Source organism: Hypanus sabinus, chromosome 9, assembly GCF_030144855.1.
Source record: "Hypanus sabinus isolate sHypSab1 chromosome 9, sHypSab1.hap1, whole genome shotgun sequence".
In the NCBI taxonomy this organism is placed as follows: Eukaryota; Metazoa; Chordata; class Chondrichthyes; order Myliobatiformes; family Dasyatidae; genus Hypanus; species Hypanus sabinus.
In genome coordinates this window covers 129045652-129064898 of record NC_082714.1, presented here as the reverse complement: position 1 = coordinate 129064898, position 19247 = coordinate 129045652, and the positions used below count along the sequence as shown (strand labels likewise).

General features: G+C 41.2%; 1 protein-coding gene across 1 annotated transcript in view; it reads right to left on the bottom strand.

Annotated features, from left to right (window-relative positions):
- Nucleotides 1-5388: 5388 nt before the first annotated feature.
- Nucleotides 5389-19247, bottom strand: part of LOC132399796 (CCN family member 2-like) — a 33583-nt gene continuing 19724 nt past the window's right edge. Inside the window, exons 4-5 of the mRNA XM_059980554.1 lie at nucleotides 10054-10268; nucleotides 5389-8175 (exon numbers count right to left, since the gene is read on the bottom strand). Coding sequence (XP_059836537.1) covers nucleotides 7930-8175; nucleotides 10054-10268 — 461 coding nt within the window. The 3' untranslated portion in view covers nucleotides 5389-7929. The remainder of the gene's footprint in view (nucleotides 8176-10053; nucleotides 10269-19247) is intronic.

The window sequence follows — 19247 nt, the reverse complement described above, 5'->3', positions numbered from 1 at the left end:
TTATTTAATTGCAACACTGACACCTCTGATCTGCCCTTATCCCTCTCAAATTGTAGATTAAAACTTATCATGTTATGATCACTATTTCCTAATGGCTCCTTTACTTCAAGATCACTTATCAATTCCTGTTCATTACACATCACCAAGTCCAAAATAGCCTCGTTCCTGGTTGGCTCAAGCACAAGCTGTTCCAAAAATACATCCCTTAGACACTCCACAAACTCCCTATCCTGGGGTCCAGCACCTACCTGATTCTCCCAGTTCACCTGCATGTTGAAATCTCCCATAACAACTACATTACCTTTAGCACATGCCAATGTTAACTCCCTAATCAACTTGTACCCAATATCCACGCTACTGTTTGGGGGCCTGTACACAACACCCATTAGGGTCTTTTTACCCTTACTGTTCCTCAGCTCAATCCACACAGACTCTACTTCCCCTGTTCCCAAGTCACCTCTTGCTAAGGACTGAATCTCATTCCTCACCAACAGGGCCACCCCACCCCCTCTTCCCATATGTCTGTCTCTACGATAGCACGTATACCCTGGTACACTCAATTCCCAGGCCTGATCCCCTTGCAGCCATGTCTCCGTTATCCCAACGATATCGTAGTTCCCCATTTTCATCTGAGCTTCATCTGTCTTATTTCTGACACTACGCGCATTCAAGTATAGAATTCTTAGCCCATTCCTCCTCTCTTTGCTTAAAACACTGTCACCTCTACTTCCTGAGGAGATTGATATCCTTTGGAGTATGCAAGCCTCTCCTTCACATGTTGTACCAGTCTGTTGTCGCCAGTGCAGTGGTGTGCTGGGGTAATGGCATCAACACAGATGATGCCAGCAGGCTCAATAAACTGATTGGAAAGGTTGGCTCTGTTATAGGAGTCAAACTGCACACACTGGGGGCTGTGGTAGAACAAAAGACTCTACAGAAAATTATGGCAATTCTGGACAATATTTCTGACCCTCTGCATGCCGCCTCGGCTGAACAGAGGAGCACTTTTAGTAATAGACTAAGACAACTGCACTGCTCCAAAGAGTGCTATATGAGGTCGTTCTTACCCTCAGCCATTAGGCTCTATTAACCCCTCCTGTTAGACTGTTTGAGGTACTTGTGTTTTATTCTTTCTTACTTCGCTTCTAATATTTGTAAGTTTGTATACCTGTGCACTTGCATTGCTACTGTGTACTTGCAGTTTCCTTTGGGAACAGTAAAGTGTCTATCTTATCTTCTTCGCCCTGACACTAGAATTTCTGGCATGGTGCTAGTGTATTCCATAGTGAAGAATGATGCAAAATACTTACTAAGTTCACTTTCCATTTCTTTCCCCCCATTACTATCTTTCCAGTGGTCCAATTTCTACTCTCACCTCTTTTCAACTCTTTATTCATCTGAAAATTCTTTTGGAACCCTCTTTCATATTATTGGCTCACTTACCTTCAAGTTTCAACCTTTTCATTTTGTACTATAGTTATTTCACAGTTCAACAGTTTCCTGAAAGTTTTGTATGCTATCCTGCTTTTAAAATAATGCCATTAATAAATGCCTTCTCCAGCCATATAGTTCATATGAGGACAGTTGGGGGTAGGTACCTCGTCCACCTTTGCAGGTACCTAGCTTTGATGTCTTACGATATCATCAAGGTTGGTCTCTTTTTCAGCCACATCCTTTGATTTATTTTGAAAAGTCTAATATAAAGTAAAATGATCACTGACTGCATATGGAGGCAAGACATTTCTTGTTGTACCTCGACCAGTTGTATCAAGAAATAAGGGCTGAAAAATCGCTGCCTATCGTTAAGACATTATTATGAGTCACACTAATAGAATTTATGAAATTTGCTTAAAAAGTAAGAATTTGAGTTGGCAGGCTCACAGAACAGTCTCATTACGTCTAATGTCAACACAAGGTTTTAGCTTGCAGCCCCCTCACAGCTGTTGGCCTTTAGCAATTCATTGCAATCAATTTTAAGGAATGAAGCTGCAGGGTACATTTGTCACTGCATAAATAGAGTCTGCAACGGTGGAAGATCCTGAGGGACTGGATAAGTTTGGTAAAGGTCACTGCCTGAAGTACACAAGTTTCATAGTGCAGGGAATCTGTAGAGGCCCTGCAGAACTCCAGCCAGGTGGCAAATGGAAACTGCCAGTGAGCTCTCCATAACATGGAGTTCAGCTTCTGGGTCTTCCCTGCACTTGGGAAAACCCTGAGAACTCTGGTTGTTCCTGTGGGCAGAAGGAAAAGTACATGAAGTCACCACTTTTTAATTCTTGAGTATGAAGTTTGAGCAATGTCCCTAATGCAACAATTATGAAGTATGGCAGAGACCAATAGGAGCAGCCTAGAAGGATCACGAGCCTAAGGAGTTGACAGTCACTATTAACCTGATGTCTATTGAACATGTGTATAGTTATGGTTGAGATCTAAGCAAACCAATGATTTCAGTGAGGACAAGGTTGTGGTTTGAGTGCTGAATGTATGGAAACAAACCCTGGTTGCTCCACGTGTGAGCATTTCAGCTCAGTTTCCTTCCATTAGAACCCTTGTTTATGTATTTTCACTCAGAATTGAACTGCACGTTCACGTATAACTCATCTCCTTCTACCTTAGGCCATGAATGTCAATCACCCCTGCTGTGGACCACCTGGAGGTCTAAGATGCTCTCATTATGTGCACACGCAGTTCAACTCATTGAGTGATAATACAGAAAGTTTGAAGTTAATAATTCATCTCCGTCTACCTCAGGCCACAAACTTATCAATCACCCCTGCTGTGGACCACTTCTGGAGATCCAAAACGCCGACTTCTACAAAGAAGGGATCCGTATGCTCTACAACTGCTGAACTAAATGTGTAAATGTAGGAAAAATAAATGTGCTAGGTTTTCTAAAATTGACTCCTTCTATCCTAGGCCACGAACTTATCAATCACCCCTCGTGTTGTAATAGGGGAGATCTGAGGAGAGTTTCTAATTAAATGTGCAAGTGGTTCAATAGATATAGTAATAATTAAAGGAGACAGAGGGTCCCCTTGTCATGTGCCCTGTCCTATGTCAAATAACTCTGAGAAACCTCCTCCCACACATACCCGGGCTGAAGGATTAGCGTACAGTGTTTGAATCATATTGATAAATTTATCGCCAAACATAAATTATTTTAGAACTCTCCAAAGATACGGCCATTCAAGGTGATCAAATGCTTTTTCAGCATCTGGAAATAGCAGGCCACAGGCAGGCGGGATTTTATGTGTTGCACTCAGTTTGTGTAAGAGCTGGTGAATATCAGATGCGAGATGTCCCTAATAAAGCCTGTTTGATATGGGCTAATTATTTTCCCAACTACTATCTCAAGCCTGCTGGTTAAGACTTTGGAAAATATCTTGAGGTTGGCATTTATCAAGGAGTTTGGACGGTAATTGGCACACTCCAAGGGGTTCTTACCAGGCTTAGGTATAACTGTGATCAGGGCTGTGTTTAGATCTCTATGTAGAGTGCCATTTCCAATAGCATAATTTAATGTTTCTAACCATATTGGTCCAAGAATATCCCAAAGTGCTAGGTAAAGTTCCACAGGTATGCCATCTATACCTGGTGTACGGCCCTTATTTGTAGCTTTGACTGTTTTGAGCAGCTCATCCAGTGTAACAGGAGAGTCTAGAGTTTTGGTGTCCTCTAATGACAATGTAGGGAGGTCTAATACACTAAAAAAAAATCTGTGAAGTCATTCTTAGAAGGAACTGAGTTGCTTGTATACAGATCTTTAAAGTAATTCTTGAATGTCTCATTTATTTCCTCTGTTGAAGATACTACTCCACGTTTAGCACATCTAATCACTGGTGTAGACCTTTTAGCTTCCTGTTGTTTGAGCGTTAGTGCCAAAAGATGGCTCGGTCTGCTGCCTTCTGCATAATACTTGTGTTTGGTTATATGGATCATATATTCTACCCTGCTTCTTAATAAATCATCTAATTCTGCTTGTTTTGTTTTGAGCTCATTTTCCTTTGTTATCTCCTTTTGAGATCATTCTCCAAAACCTTACATTGTTCTTCTAGGGTGGAAATCATTTGAAGCCGGCTTTTATGTAGGTGGGAACTGAACCTTATGGCGTTATTCATAAGAAAGAGATGGATAGAGCTCTTAAAAATAGCGGCGTCAAGGGATATGGGGAGAAGGCAGGAACGGGGTACTGATTGTGGATGATCATCCGTGATCACATTGAATGGCGGTGCTGGCTCAAGAGGCTGAATGGCCTACTCCTGCACCTATTATCTATTGTCTATAAATCCTTGACGGAGGCCCAAACCACTGGCACATCCGAGACACTATTTTTATTTAAATTTATAAATTCCGTCAGTTTTGTTCTCAGTTGTGTTAGAAATTCGTCCTTTTTTAGAAGGGTGGAGTTAAACCTCCACCTAGTAGCCTTATTTTTAATTTTGCCATAATAAAAAGTAGATATAACTGCGTTGTGATCAGATAGATTCTATTGAGTGTACCAAAGTCAGCAAACCGGAGGATATAAGGATGTAATCTATCTGTGAGAAAGTTTTATGTCTTATGGAGAAGAAGGTATAGTCTTTAGCAGATGGATTATGCACCCTCCATGCATCAGTTAAATTTAAATCTGTTAGAAAAAGGTTAAGTGCTTTGGAAGCAGATTCTTGAGAGCTTGACATAGTTGAGGAAGATTTATTGAGGTTATTGTTTACTAAAGCATTCATGTCCGAACCAACATATAGTTGGTAGTCACTTAACTTCAGTAATTATGAGGTAATTGAGGGAAAAAACTTCAACCTCGAATATAGTTGGGGCATATAGGCTAATGAATGCAACTTTTTTACCCTGAATGGATGTACAGCAAAAAGCTAGACGTCCTTCGTTGTCAGCGCCAGTCCTTTCAATTCATGCATTAATACTACGTCTCATTAGTATCATAACTCCTTTCATATGAGTACCATCAGCTGATGCCACAACGGGTTTATAAAAGTGGCTTTGAACCCTGGGAATGTCAATAGGTTTAAGATATGTTTCCTATAACAGCATGATATCTATTTTCTTTCTACTTAAGAAATCTAAAACTTTTGAACACTTGTAAGGAGAGTTTAAGCTTCTATCATTAGATGATACAATAGTAAGATTTTCTAATTTTTCTGTATTGCTCATCTTCCCCTGGATTTGTTGTAAATTGGTGGTGGAGCCCTGAGTTACCCCCTTCCCACCCCCCTCCCACCACCCTTCTTATACAACCCTTTACTTTGTAATATCTGTGAGAGTCACTTAGCGATGTCAGAGACTGAACCTTAACCACCCTCCTCTAGCACCAACACATTAGAAAGGCAAAGCAGTTCTCGTAGACAATCATATCAAAGAGACAAGAAAAAAAACCTGGTCAAACCCATTAACTTATATAATTAAAACCATTCCCGTCCCAAATATAGTATAACACATAATCAAGACCTCAACAGCCCTCTTGCACAAGTCTGTTGCTTTAATAGACCGTCGCTTAGTGATGTCTTATCTGGCGACTATCTACAGGACTTTTAAACACAAATTTTACTCCATCCACCAATTAGTTCCTGATTTAACCGATCATAACTTTTACTAAAATAAGATCAGAAACACTCAGCAAGTCAGTCAACATCTATGGAAAGAGAAACACTTAACATTTTCAGATTCAGATACCCCCATCAGAAATGTTGACTGTTTCTTTTTCCATGGATGGACCCTGATATACCAAGTGCTTCTAGCATCTCATGTTTTTATTTCGGATTTCCAGCATCTGCAGTTTATTTGACTTTTATTTCTTTTACTATTTTTAATCAGCTCATCCATGATGTTACTAACACATACTGAAGAGGCAATGTGACTAGTTTTGGCTCCTAATTGATATATTCCTCACTGATTGATGCTCTGAGCTGAGAGCCTGGTCCCTCAGTTGATATTAAGCTCTGAGTCCAAGCAGTGGATGTTGGGAGGAAGGGCATCAAGTGGGAGATTCATCGACTCATTTCAGTACATCTTCTGCCATAGTGACTCAAAGGTGTGTTTTTGGTGATTGTGCAGCAAGATTCTTGAAGGCTTTTTGTGTGTAACCCTCTATTATCCTTAGAGTGAGGAGAAAATCAAGGACAGTTCTGCAAAGCTGTGTATGAAAACATGTGAAAACATAAATATCCTCTTTTTAAATTCGTACTTGCTTTTTGATGAAAATGCAGATAGAAATGACAGCAAAGAGATTTTGTTTACAAAGTTAATTATCCTCTCACTCCTCATAACATACATCTTTAGAAACAATGACAAGTAACGAAAAAATATAATTACTACATAAACAAAGTGCATGGAAATGTGTACTAACAAACAAATTTACATATAATACATTATTTAAGCAAAAGGCTTTAGAATATACATTTTGAGTAGTAATATGTGCAATATTACTTTTAACTTTAAAAATACTTTATTCTTTGCATCAAAAGAAATTGCCAAACCTTTGACAATGCTGCAGCTATTGTTTCCTTTTTATATTATGGCACATCGCACTGCAGAGATTCACATTCAGCTGGGCTGATTGCTGCTCTGTGCCTCGTGCAATCTAGTATTGCCAGCAGAGGGAGCTTACAGCTTGGCAAATACATTTTGGGAGATGTCCATTGGTTCCCCAAGTGCCTAACTGTGATTGTTGACACTCACACCTCACAGAGAAAAAAAATTAAATGCACAACAAGCGGCATCTGTGGAGAGGTAAACTCAGAACTTTGGGTTAGTGATGTTTCATCGGGCCTAAAATGATACCTGCGTCTTTCACAAATCCATGGGTGCAGCCTGGCCTGTTACTTCCTGCATTTTCTGGGATTTTCATTGATTTCTGATTTCCTGCTTTGGTATATTTTGCTTTTGAAGTCATGCTTGGCTGCTGATTCATGCAGCGCTATGTTATTATGAACCACGCAAGTTAACTCCGGTGAGAAATCAAATGGAATGGAATATTCATTAACTAGCTGGAGTTACAGTACACAGTCTAAGATTTTCCTTCTGGGTCTGCCCAGCACCTCACTTTGAAATGCATATGTGCAGGGCTCCCTAAGCATCTCCCAGCCTGTGAAGCCCAGAAATGGAAACCTAACCCCAGGGGGCGCTGTTTAAATATTGTACGTACCTGGCTCTCCTTGAACAGAATTCCTCCCTCCCACATCCTTAACAGCAGCTACCTTTATCCCACCCACCAGTTTGTGATCATTACAATCCCATCATCAAGATCTCGGACTTACTCTCCTCCACGATCCCCTCATCTGCCAGCAGAAACAAAATCCAATACTCCCCCACCCATTGACGCCTGACTCCAACATACCCTTAGTAACCAAAGGCCCCTTGGCTGTAATCATCCTCAACTTCACTACTAAACAGCTCATCCCATCAAATCCTTTAGCTAATAATTGGCCCTCATTTCCCTACTGATCTATAAATGTCTACCTCCCTCCCCAGTGATATTGAACCACCATGTGCGATATTGAATTTCCCAGAGGCAGGTCTCAAAGATACCACAGCCAAAGGGTTTTGAAGCACCATGCTCCTGGCATGTTACTTGTAACCGAACAGCAGAGCGAAATGTAACCTCAGATTCTAGTAACAAGAGCTTTAGATGAATTCTGCAAAGCAATTAATTATTGACATGCAGTAACTTAAATTGTTCACCAACCTTTTTTATAAGGACGATGTGTTTTTTAGCATTGGAAACTTAATGTTAAAATAGCTGAACTGTGCATTAAATAGGAATAGTTCAAAGACAAATGTTCCCATTTGAACTGTATGGAAACACATGTCATACTTAAATCTTCAATATACAGTAGTAACTGTTTTTTACACTGTACAATGTTGTTTGGAAATAAGCTGCTATTATTGCTGCCATGTGATAGAGGATTCCAATTATTTCTAAGCCTGTGAGCAGTTATAATGACAAGCACAGGTAATAATGAACATCATCTGCTGTTTTTCAATCCTGCCGTGCTTACACTTGAACTCTATGCTTTCTGTTCTGGTTCTGTATGGAGTGCAGCAGCGCCTGTCAGAGCACGACCCACAGTAGACAGGCCTGTAGTTCCTAACGCTGATGCAATTGTTGTATTCAAAGTGGACTGGTCGGTGTGCCCTGGTTGTTGGCTGGCAAATATTCATTCCCTGAAAAAAAAGAGACAAGTTCTGTATAATGTTGTCAGAACACAACAACTAAGTGCAGTTATTCAATTTGAAAATAGACATCTTGTTCACTGTGATATTTCCCTGTCTCTCAGATTCGAAACTTTTACTGTAATTGAATTTATCCGAGATTGATTGTAACAGTCAATATATGTTCACCTTCAGAAATGATTAGGATGACAACACCACCTTTGTCATAAAGGGGCACTGTGACAGACAAGAGAGAATTGACAAAAACAATCCTTTTACAATGGCACTGGCCATTCATTCCATTTACATTTTCCATAAATTTTCTGTAGGTTTTTGCACTGGAAGCTGTGGTGTTGAGAAATACATAACAGTATGACAGGAACTACAGAGACCTTGGATCTGGGTAACCTGCACAAGCACCTATTCGTCTCCTTAACACGTGGCCTGAAGAAACCTTGCTGAGATCTGTTACCTAGAAATTCTCCATTTTCCTTTTTTGATGTTGCACATCATTTTGTACACAAGTGAAAGTGCGGTTGGGACAAGGTGGAAGCCACTATGCTTAAGCTGTGACACTGATCAGCATGTATCGTTCAATGGATATGTTATTTACATGAAAACCTGCTGTGCATAATCAGCCCATAAGTGGCACACAGCCCAAAAACTAAAACAACTCAAAACCAGGGGTTGCCTGCAACTGTGTTACAGGGCCTCACTCTATCTGTCTTTCTGCCTTAATACCTGAGGTGTCTTCTCTTCATAGCAGATTCTTTTTTTCCTTCTCTTGTCCTCATAGCTCCATCAAACCCTTCCCATCAGCCTTTCCAATCATTTTCTTGGAGCTCCCCCAATCTGTTCCATTCCCCTACTCAACCTGTCTCCCCACCACTATCCTGCATCTCCCGGCTCCCTCTATGGTCACTCCCTATACCTTCAGGACCATCTCCTCACACCCTGACTTTCCTGTTGAGTATCGTGCATGATTATTTTGCAATAGCAGATTATTGAACTATCTACAATGCCCCCTGGAAAAGCAAGGAAACTCACAGGGCAGCTTCCTAAATTTTGCATTTGTGCATGGTCACTAAGAGCTATTAAATGATACATTCATTAAAAATGGGAAACTCCTCTAGTTATACTCTGCTAGACATTGCATTTGTGCTCTACAATTATCAATAGTCTTCACAAATGTGCCAATGCTAACTTTATTTAATACTCAAAGAAATCCTCTCCCAGTAGTTTATTATTTACAGTCTTGTCTGAATTGTTTATTTATATGGCAATCCTTCATCCTTCTATTGTTATCCCTTTCATGTCAACAGTTAATCTTCCAATGCATGTCTACATGGACTACTACAGCAATAACTGAAAGAATTTCAACCATCAATCTAGAGTCAGAGACAAGTATAGCACAGAAACAGGCTCTTTGGCCCATCTAGTCCATGCCAAAACAATTTAAACTGCCTACTCCCATCGGCCTGCACTGGGACCATAGCCCTGTGTACCCCTACCATCCATGCACCTATCCAAACTTTGCTTAAAAGTTCAAATCGAGCTTGCATGTACCACTTGTGCTGGCAGCTCATTCCACACTCTCACAACCCTCTGAATGAAGGAGTTTCCCATCATGTTCCACTTAAACTTTTCAGCTTCAATCTATACCCCTTATCATCTTGGATTCTCCTCCCAGTCTTCTACCTTCAAAGAATTAAAGTCCTAACCTATTTAATCTTTCCTTATAACTCTGGTCCTCCAGACCTGAGAAAATGCCTGTAAAATTTTCTCTCTACTCTTTCAATTTTATTTACATGTTACAAAATCTTACATCCTTTTCAACAGCCTCACTTGTGACTAGATTATTGGATAATAAACCCACTGACGATTACTCACCATGTGAACTTGTTTTACATAATCCTTTTGGCATGGCCTCACAATACAAAGTTGGCTTTGTGTTTCCAAAATACAACGAGAATTTTTGTTTGAAATTCGGGTGGAGACACCTATCCCACAACTTCTCGAGCAAGCAGACCATTCACTGCTATGTTCGAGGCATTTGAAAGACGCACTGGAGGGATATCTTCCGTAGAATACATGTGACCTGAATGCTGAAGATGAAGTAAACAATAAGCTTAGTTGTTTGTAAATCAGTCACAATTGAATAAACCAACAATTCAAAGATATATTCAGCCAGTCAAAGAAAGTCATGTTAGCTAGAAAAATCTATATTCTATAAATCAGTGAGCAGGAATGAGGCCTGGCAGTGTGATGCACCATCAATAACTCACTCTGAGACGTAAGGCGAGATATCGGCTTTTATTGACTGGAAGAAGGAACGAGCAGTGAGTGACCACCATACTACATCCTGGAGACTGAGAGGCCAGGCTCAGGCCTTGATTACCTTTATACAGGGGTCTGTGGGAGGAGCCACAGGAGCAGTCAGCAGGAGGCGTGTCCAGCCAGGTATATGTAGTTCACCACACAGTGGAAATAGACAAAACAAAAATCTTTGTTCTTGCCATGTGGATGCAGGAATGGAGGTGGCCATTTATGATTCTGTTGTTGCAGCTGCCATTTTGTGAACTATTTGCTGAGTTCTTGCTTGCAGGATAACTTAGACTACGTCCATACTAGACCGGATAATTTTGAAAAAGCCAGTTTCGCATAAAAATGATAGGTGTCCACACCAGGCGTTTTTGCAAATACCTCCATCCACATTAAAATGGGTATCTGAGCAAATCTCCTCCTACCAGGCATGTGCAGGACACATCTACAAAAAACAAGCGACAGGTTTGATGTTGAATCTCACCCTGAAAGACTTGGTGTGCGTTTGTCCAGTTACAGACTAGAAAAACTTAAAGAGAAGTTGCCAAACAATGAACATCTAACTTTTTACATATAAGTCCAAAAACCTTCTATAATTTTTACTACAATAACAGCTTCCTTGGCCTAGTCTAATTCATATGAATGAGTGTCAGATCTGGAGTTAAACCAATAGATATGTTTACAGGTGATTTTGAAGGGTGAGCTTTATTTTCTATTCTATTTCTGGGCTGTAAAGATGATGGGAATACTGAGAGGCAGCCAGTTGATTGTGAACTATGTATACCTGTCTGGACACGCCCCTCTGCTGACTGCTCCTGTGGCTCCTCCCACAGACCCCTGTATAAAGGTGATTGGGGCACTGCTCCTCCCTCAGTCTTCGAGATGTCGTGCTCCCTTTTGCTGTTAATAAAAGCCTATCGTTCACTTCCAGTCTCTGAGAGTTATTGATGGTGCATCAGGACAGCTGTTGTTTCTCGCGCAGGAGGACTTAAAACTGAAAAAACAAATACTGGATTGTATGGAGGCAACCAACAGGGAGTTCACCGACAGTACTGGAAACATTTCCTACAGCCATAGTCTCTTCACCAATGAAAGGGATGACAGCTATAACTAAAAGCAATAAGTCTTGTTACTGGGCAAAAGTGAAATTTGCTGTTACCTCATTTGTTTGCCTTTACTTTTGCCATGTCTTTCTGTATTATTTTGCCTATTTAACATGTGCAATAAAATGAGTTACTGAACAAAACTGACATTTTTACCTGAGTAAAAGTGAAACTTACAATTTTCCTTTTTTGGCCTTAACAATTTCACGTCTATACCAAACATAAGCTACTACTTAAAACTGACATTTTGGAAGTAGTCATGAGGAAATCTGCAGATGCTGGAAATTCGAACAACACACACAATGCTGGTGGAACACAGCAGGCCAGGCAGCATCTATAATGAGAAGCGCTGTCGACATTTCTGGCTGAGACCCTTCGTCAGGACTAACTGAAAGGAAAGATAGTAAGAGATTTGAAAGTAGTAGTTTCAGTTAGTCCTGACGAAGGGTCTCGGCCTGAAACATCGTCAGTGCTTCTCCTTATAGGTGCTGCCTGACCTGCTGTGTTCCACCAGCATTTTGTGTGTGTATTTTGGAAGTAGTGACAATTGCATCTATTGAATGTTTGCACAAGCAATACATTAATAAAGCACCTTGTTAAATATATAAAACACGTCTGCATCAGTGTTATCTTGTATTTCCAGACAATGTTACATTAGGCTGTTACACATCTATTGTCAGAGAAGTACTTTCATAAATAGGTAAACCACCTTCATGCAAGCAAGGACAGAAAACAGGGAAAAATGAGTACACTTATTTATTCAGTAAGTTATGGGTCAAAGTATTTGGTGAGTATATTTCTAACTCTCTGGCTTCAGTCTTGTTGCCACCTGTTCTGAAATTGTTAGGATGTGTGGGGGGTTGAAATTCTCTGTCATACTGCAAAGCTGCAGTAACATTCTGCTCAGGGACGGTCTCCTGAAGCCGTCCGCCATTGTTGTTGTGGTGTTGCCGTATGCATTCAGGAAAACAATGAGATGCCACGCTGCCGCCACTATTGTTCTGTCACATCATGACAGCGTTTTTAAAAAGCTTCGGTTACCCTGTACACATTACACCGGCCAGTCAGTGTTTTCAGGTTTATACACTCTGAAGAGTGTTTTAGAAAAGCTCTGTTTTCAAGGGAGGGAAACGCTGTTTCAGTTTGGACGGAGGGTCAAAATAAAGAGAAAAAGCTTTGGTTACTGATTTATCCGGTCTAGTGTGGACTTAGCCTTAGAGAAATTTAACATGGACATAAGGAGTTTCTGTTAATGATCTGTTAAACCTGAGATCATTTCAGATAAGAGACTGTTTATTATGCAAAATAACAGGCTTGTAGAACAAACAGCCTGTGATCTGGGCATCTGGGCCCAGCGTTTGGCTGACTTAGTTGTCCTGGCTTGAACTATTCCAAGTTGGACAGAACAAAAGAAGTCATTTTAGGCACAAGGCTGAAGGGAGAGCCATACAGCAATACTGCTTATAGCTTTGGTCAACACCCGATGAGAAGCTGACACAGGCCAGTCAGATGATCTTATGCCAATGAAATTGAAATATCATAGATTGATCTGGTAAGGAAAATAGTAAGAATGGAGGGTTTCAGGAGCACAGGCAGCAAGAATTCTGCAAACAGTAGCCATCGCAAAAGTGGATGGCCTTATGTTGGAAACATGGAGGTTACATCAAGATCAAGAAGCATAGCTAGTGTAGACCCCTTTTTCTGGGTGTTACCTTTTCTCTTCTTTGTCTGTTTCCAGAGATAAGGGAAACCTAATGGATGTGCATGATGGTTGTGTAAATCCATGTGTTCGTGAACGGAGCCCATAAAAGTACTTGTCAGCAAATACAGATTCACTCTGTGCCTAAACATCATTATTATTAATTATGATCACTGTAATCCTTATAACAGTTATAAATAATTATACATTTAAACTAAGTACTTTTACCAACAATTATTATTGTTGACAGTTGGTGAATTTATTTAGAAGCTTTTTACATATAACTCCAAAAAACTTCTATAATTTTTACTACAGTAACAGCTTCCTTGGCCTAGTCTAATTCATATGAATGAGTGTCAGATCTGGAGTTAAACCAATAGATATGTTTACAGGTGATTTTGAAGGGTGAGCTTTATTTTCTATTCTATTTCTGGGCTCTAAAGATGATGGGAGTATTGACAGGCAGCCAGTTGATTAGGAAGAAAGCTTTTGTTCAGACTTCCGATGCTTAAAGGGTGAATGAGTCTTTAGAAAAAGGTGTACAATCACATGAAAACATGTTGTCTGTTGACCTTAATTGATTTATACTAGCATTTACTGATTGACTGGTACCTGGTGTTGTCAGCTCTATTTTTCACTTCTGTGATTTGTCCAACATACTGCATCCCTCAAACTGTAACTCCACTTGCCTGTCATCTCGGCACGTTTCAAGTGAGAGGCTTTCAGAGCCAACATAAGGAAGCTGAGGCAGCGTGAAAATGGACCAAAGAACAACATCCAGGAAGGAAAACGAGGCCAACATTTCTACTCAATAGACAATAGACAATAGGTGCAGAAGTAGACCATTCGGCCCCTCGAGTCTGCACCGCCATTCTGAGATCATGGCTGATCATTCACTATCAATACCCAGTCCCTGCCATGTCCCCATATCCCTTGATTCCCCTATCCATCAGATATCTATCTAGCTCCTTCTTGAAAGCATCCAGAGAATTGGCCTCCACCGTCTTCCGAGGCAGTGCATTCCACACCTCCACAACTCTCTGGGAGAAGAAGCTCTTCCTCAACTCTGTTTTAAATAACTGACTGCTTATTCTCAATCCATGCCCTCTGGTACTGGACTCTCCCAACATCTGGAACATATTTCCTGCCTCAATCCTATAAAATCCTTTAATTATCTTAAACGTTTCAATCAGATCCCCTCTCAATCTCCTCAATTGTACAAGCCCAATCTCTCCAATCTCTCTGCGTAAGACAGCCCTGCCATCCCAGGAATCAACCTAGTGAATCTACACTGCACTTCCTCAATTGCCAGAATGTCCTTCCTTAAACCTGGAGACCAAAACTGTACACAATATTCCAGGTGTGGTCTCACCAGGGCCCTGTACAAATGCAAAAGGACATCCTTGCTCTTGTACTCAATTCCCCTTGTAACAAGGGCCAACATTCTATTTGCCCTCTTCACTGCCTGTTGCACTTGCTCATTCACCTTCATTGACTGGTGAACTAGGACTCCTAGGTCTCTTTGCATTTCTCCCTTACCTAACTCTACACCGTTCAGACAATACTCTGCCCTCTTGTTCCTGCTTCCAAAGTGGATAACTTCACATTTATTCACATTGAATGACATCTGCCAAGTATCTGCCCACTCACCCAGCCTATCCAAGTCTCCCTGTATTCTCCTAACGTCCTCTTCGCATGTCACACTGCCACCCAGTTTAGTATCGTCAGCAAACTTGCTGATATAGTTTTCAATGCCCTCATCTAAATCGTTGACATAAATCGTAAAGAGCTGTGGTCCCAATACAGAGCCCTGTGGTACCCCACTAGTCACCTCCAGCCAGTCCGAGAAACACCCATTCACTGCTACCCTTTGCTTTCTATCTGCCAACCAGTTTTCTATCCATGTTGAAACCCTGCCCCCAATGCCATGAGCTCTGATTTTACTCACCAATCTCCTATGTGGCACCTTATCGAATGCCTTCTGAAAATCTAGGTACACAACATCCACTGGCTTACCCTCGTCTAACATCCTTGAAACACCCTCAAAAAACTCCAACAGATTAGTCAAGCATGATTTGCCCTTGGTAAATCCATGCTGACTCGGCCTAATCCTATTTCTGCCATCAAGATGTGCCACTATTTTGTCCTTAATAATGGACTTAAGCATCTTCCCCACGACTGACGTTAGGCTAACAGGGCGATAGTTCTCCGTTTTCTCCTTCCCTCCCTTCTTGAAAAGTGGGATAACATTAGCCACTCTCCAATCTTCAGGAACTGATCCTGAATCTAAGGAACATTGGAAAATGATTACCAATGCATCCGCAATTTCCTGAGCCACCTCTTTTAGAACCCTCGGATGCAGACCATCTGGACCCGGGGATTTATTAGCCTTCAGTCCTACCAGTCTACTCATCACAGTTTCTTTCCTAATGTCAATCTGTCTCAATTCCTCTGATATCTTATGACCCTGGCCCATCCATACATCTGGGAGATTGCTTGTGTCCTCCCTGGTGAAGACAGATCTAAAGTACGCATTAAATTCTGTTGCCATTTCCCTGTTTCCCATAACAATTTCTCCCAATTTAGTGATCATAACATGATAAGTTTTTATCTACAATTTGAGAGGGATAAGGGTAGATCAGAGGTGTCAGTGTTGCAATTAAATAAAGGAGACTACGGAGCCATGAGGGAAGAGCTGGCCAAAGTTAAATGGGCGGATGCCCTGGCAGGAAAGACAGTGGATCAGCAGTGGCAGATATTCTTGGGCATAATACAAAAGATGCAAAAGCAGTTCATTCCAATGAGAAGGAAGGATTCAAAGAGGGGGAAGGGGCCACAGTGGTTGACAAAGGAAGTCAGAGATTGTATAGCATTAAAGAAAAAGAAGTATGACAGGGCTAAGATGAGTGGGAATACAGATGATTTGGAAAGTTTTAAGGAACAGCAGATCTTAACTAAAAAAGCAATACGGAGAGAAAAAAATCAGGTATGAGCTCAGTCTAGCCAGGAATATAAAAGGGGATAGCAAAAGCTTTTTTAGCTATGTGAAGAGAAAGAAGATAGTTAAGAACAATGTTGGCCCCTTGAAAGCTGCAGAGCAGACGAGGTCTAAATGGCCAGCGATGATGGCAAAGGTGAAATGCAGATCTCCATTTTGATGACAATTTCTGTGCCCTTACATACAACTCGTTGATTTCTCTCCAGTAGATGACAGTACCCTACAAACAGCTGCAGAGTTCTGAAATCAAGTCCTTTCACTCATGCTTTTTGCATCCACCCTTTCTTTCTGTAGTCACTCCTCATTGCTGTCTTTTCCCAGCATAGAAAGAAGAGCAAAGTAAGAAACAAAAATAAGGCATTCATCAACTGAAGGAAGTTGATAAAGGGCCAGATCTGAGGTGGGAAGAAGAGGTGGGATTATGGGGCAGGGAGGTTTATCTGTGTCCCAAGTCTGGAAGGGAGAGAAAATCGTCTCCATTTTGGATCAAAGCAATGTTGAAGTTATTGATGAAAATAACTTTGGCACAATCCAAAACCCGGTATCTACTCATTTACTATAAATACCTCTTTTCTCCTACAATCCTGACAGATGAGCACCACCTAACACTGATTAGAATCCGCATCTTTGTTAACTGTACAGCCCATTATAATCCTTTATCCTTCTCTCCTTCTCTAATGGACTTTCTTTCCACACAACAGGGAGAGGCTAAGATTTGTAGTAAGTACCCCTCCTGTAGAAGTACTGTACAGAAATCGAGATACGACCTTTATAAAGCTATCAGGGATGCCAAGAAACAATACTAGTCCAAAATCAAATCCCAGAGCAGCCGTCATTTTTGATGGGGCTTACGTGCTGTAACAGGCTATAAAACCGTCAGGCAGCATCACCAACAAACGTGTATCTCTGTCGAATGAGCTGAATGCATTCTATGCACATTTTGAACAGGAAGAGACTGTAATGCCATTCCCATTCCCAACTGCCTTCAGCACATCTGAGCCCACAGTCACCATTTCAAGTATGAGATCAGTCTTCCAGGCAGTGAAGCTGCAGAAAGTACTTGGCCTGGACGGTGTCCCTGGCCGTGTCATTAGATCTTGTGCAGATCAGCTGGTGGGGGTATTTGCAGGCATTTTTAACCTCTCCTTATTTCAAACTGAGGTTCTCACCTGTTTTAAGAGGACCATTTTCATCCTGATATCTAAAGGAAATATGGTAACATGCCTTAATGACCACTGTTCAATGACTCTAACATCTGTCATCGTGAATTATTGAGAGGTTTTGGGAGGCTAGTCATGGCATTCCAACTTCCCAAACAATCTTGATCCACTGCAATTCTCCTACCACCAAAATATGTTCACAGTGGATGCCATCTCCCTAGCCCTACACTCATTTTTGGGGACAGTAAAAACAGCCACTACTCTACTTGCTGAGCACTCCTGACTGCATGTTCTCACTCCATTTACAAGTTTGCAGATGACTGATTGTCAATAACATTGGGTCAGAGTACAGGAAGGAGATAGAGAGCCTAGAAGCATGGAGTTATAACAGCCTTTCTCTCAGTGTGAGCAAATCAGAAGACTACAGGAAACGGAAGGTGCGCACATTCTTGGTTACATCAACAGTATTGAGGTCGAGAGAGTTGAAAGCTTCAAGTTCCTAGGACTGCTCATTACTAATAGATAAGGTCCAACCACATAGACACCGTGGGCGGCAAAGAGAACCAGCACCTCTGTTTCCTCGGGGGCTAAAGAAATTTGGTATGTCACCTTTGACCCTCACCAATTTTTATCAACGCACCATAGAAATGATCTTGTCTGTATGCATCATGGTTCTCAGTATGGCTGCTCTACCCGTGACCGCAAGAAACTGCAGCTAGTGTGTGCAGAGCTCAGCACATCTCGGAAACTGGCCTCCCCTACATAGATTCTGTCTATATTTCTCATAGCCATTTTATGCAAGTATAATCAAAAAACTCGCCCACCCGACACATTCTCTCTTTTAACCCCTCCCATTGGGCAGAAGATACAAAAGCCTGAAGGCATGTACCACCAGATTCAATGGCAGGTTCTATCCCGCTGTTGTAAGACTATTGAACAGTCCTTTAGTATGATAAAATGGACTCTTAACTTCACAATTTCTCTGTCATGGGCTGAAAATACCAGATCCCAGCTTATTACAGTAGGCAGCATTATGAAGAAGATTCCCTGGTAGATGCCAGGAATTGTAGATAGTATCAGACAATGTGCTGAAGAGCTTTCACAGACTGAGTACGTGTTCCATTCCAGCATGTAGGAAGTTCAGGCTGGGAGCACCAGCAGTCTTCCACTTACCAGAGAGTATGTGGTCATCTTTAAATAAAATCAACAGATTTGACCTGGGTATAGTGACAAATTTGGAAACCCTGACTGAACTGCACCAGGCTAGTGTCTTACTGGATCTGGACTTAATGGCTTCCAACTGTTTCAAAATGCTGATTTAATAACATTGTGATGCACTGGTAAAGTGATAAGATTCCGTAAAGAATCAGTTTTGCCTTTTCAATCTGATTCCTTTAGCAGTACCATCACTTATTTCTCTGTCAGCACAAGACTGTTCTTGATGAATTCCGATGAAGGGTTTTGGTCCAAAAACGTTGGCTCTTTATTCCTCTCCATAGATGTTCCCTGACCTGCTGAGTTCCTCCAGCATTGTGTATGTGTTGCTCTGGATTTCCAGCGTCTCTTGTGTTTGTCCTTTTCCCTTTATCTTCTACGTCAGTTCACTACATCTTCAAACTTCTCAGTCTCCTCACCTCAACCCCACCAAGCACTCTGCTTCTCAGTGCATTATGGCCTCCATGCTTGTAATTATTTAGATTCCATGGTGTTCCCTCTCACCTTCTACCTCATCCATTAAGGCTTTCCACTTGTCAGAACCTCTTCCAATGCCTCCTTTTACTCCATTGGAATGTTTACCAAAT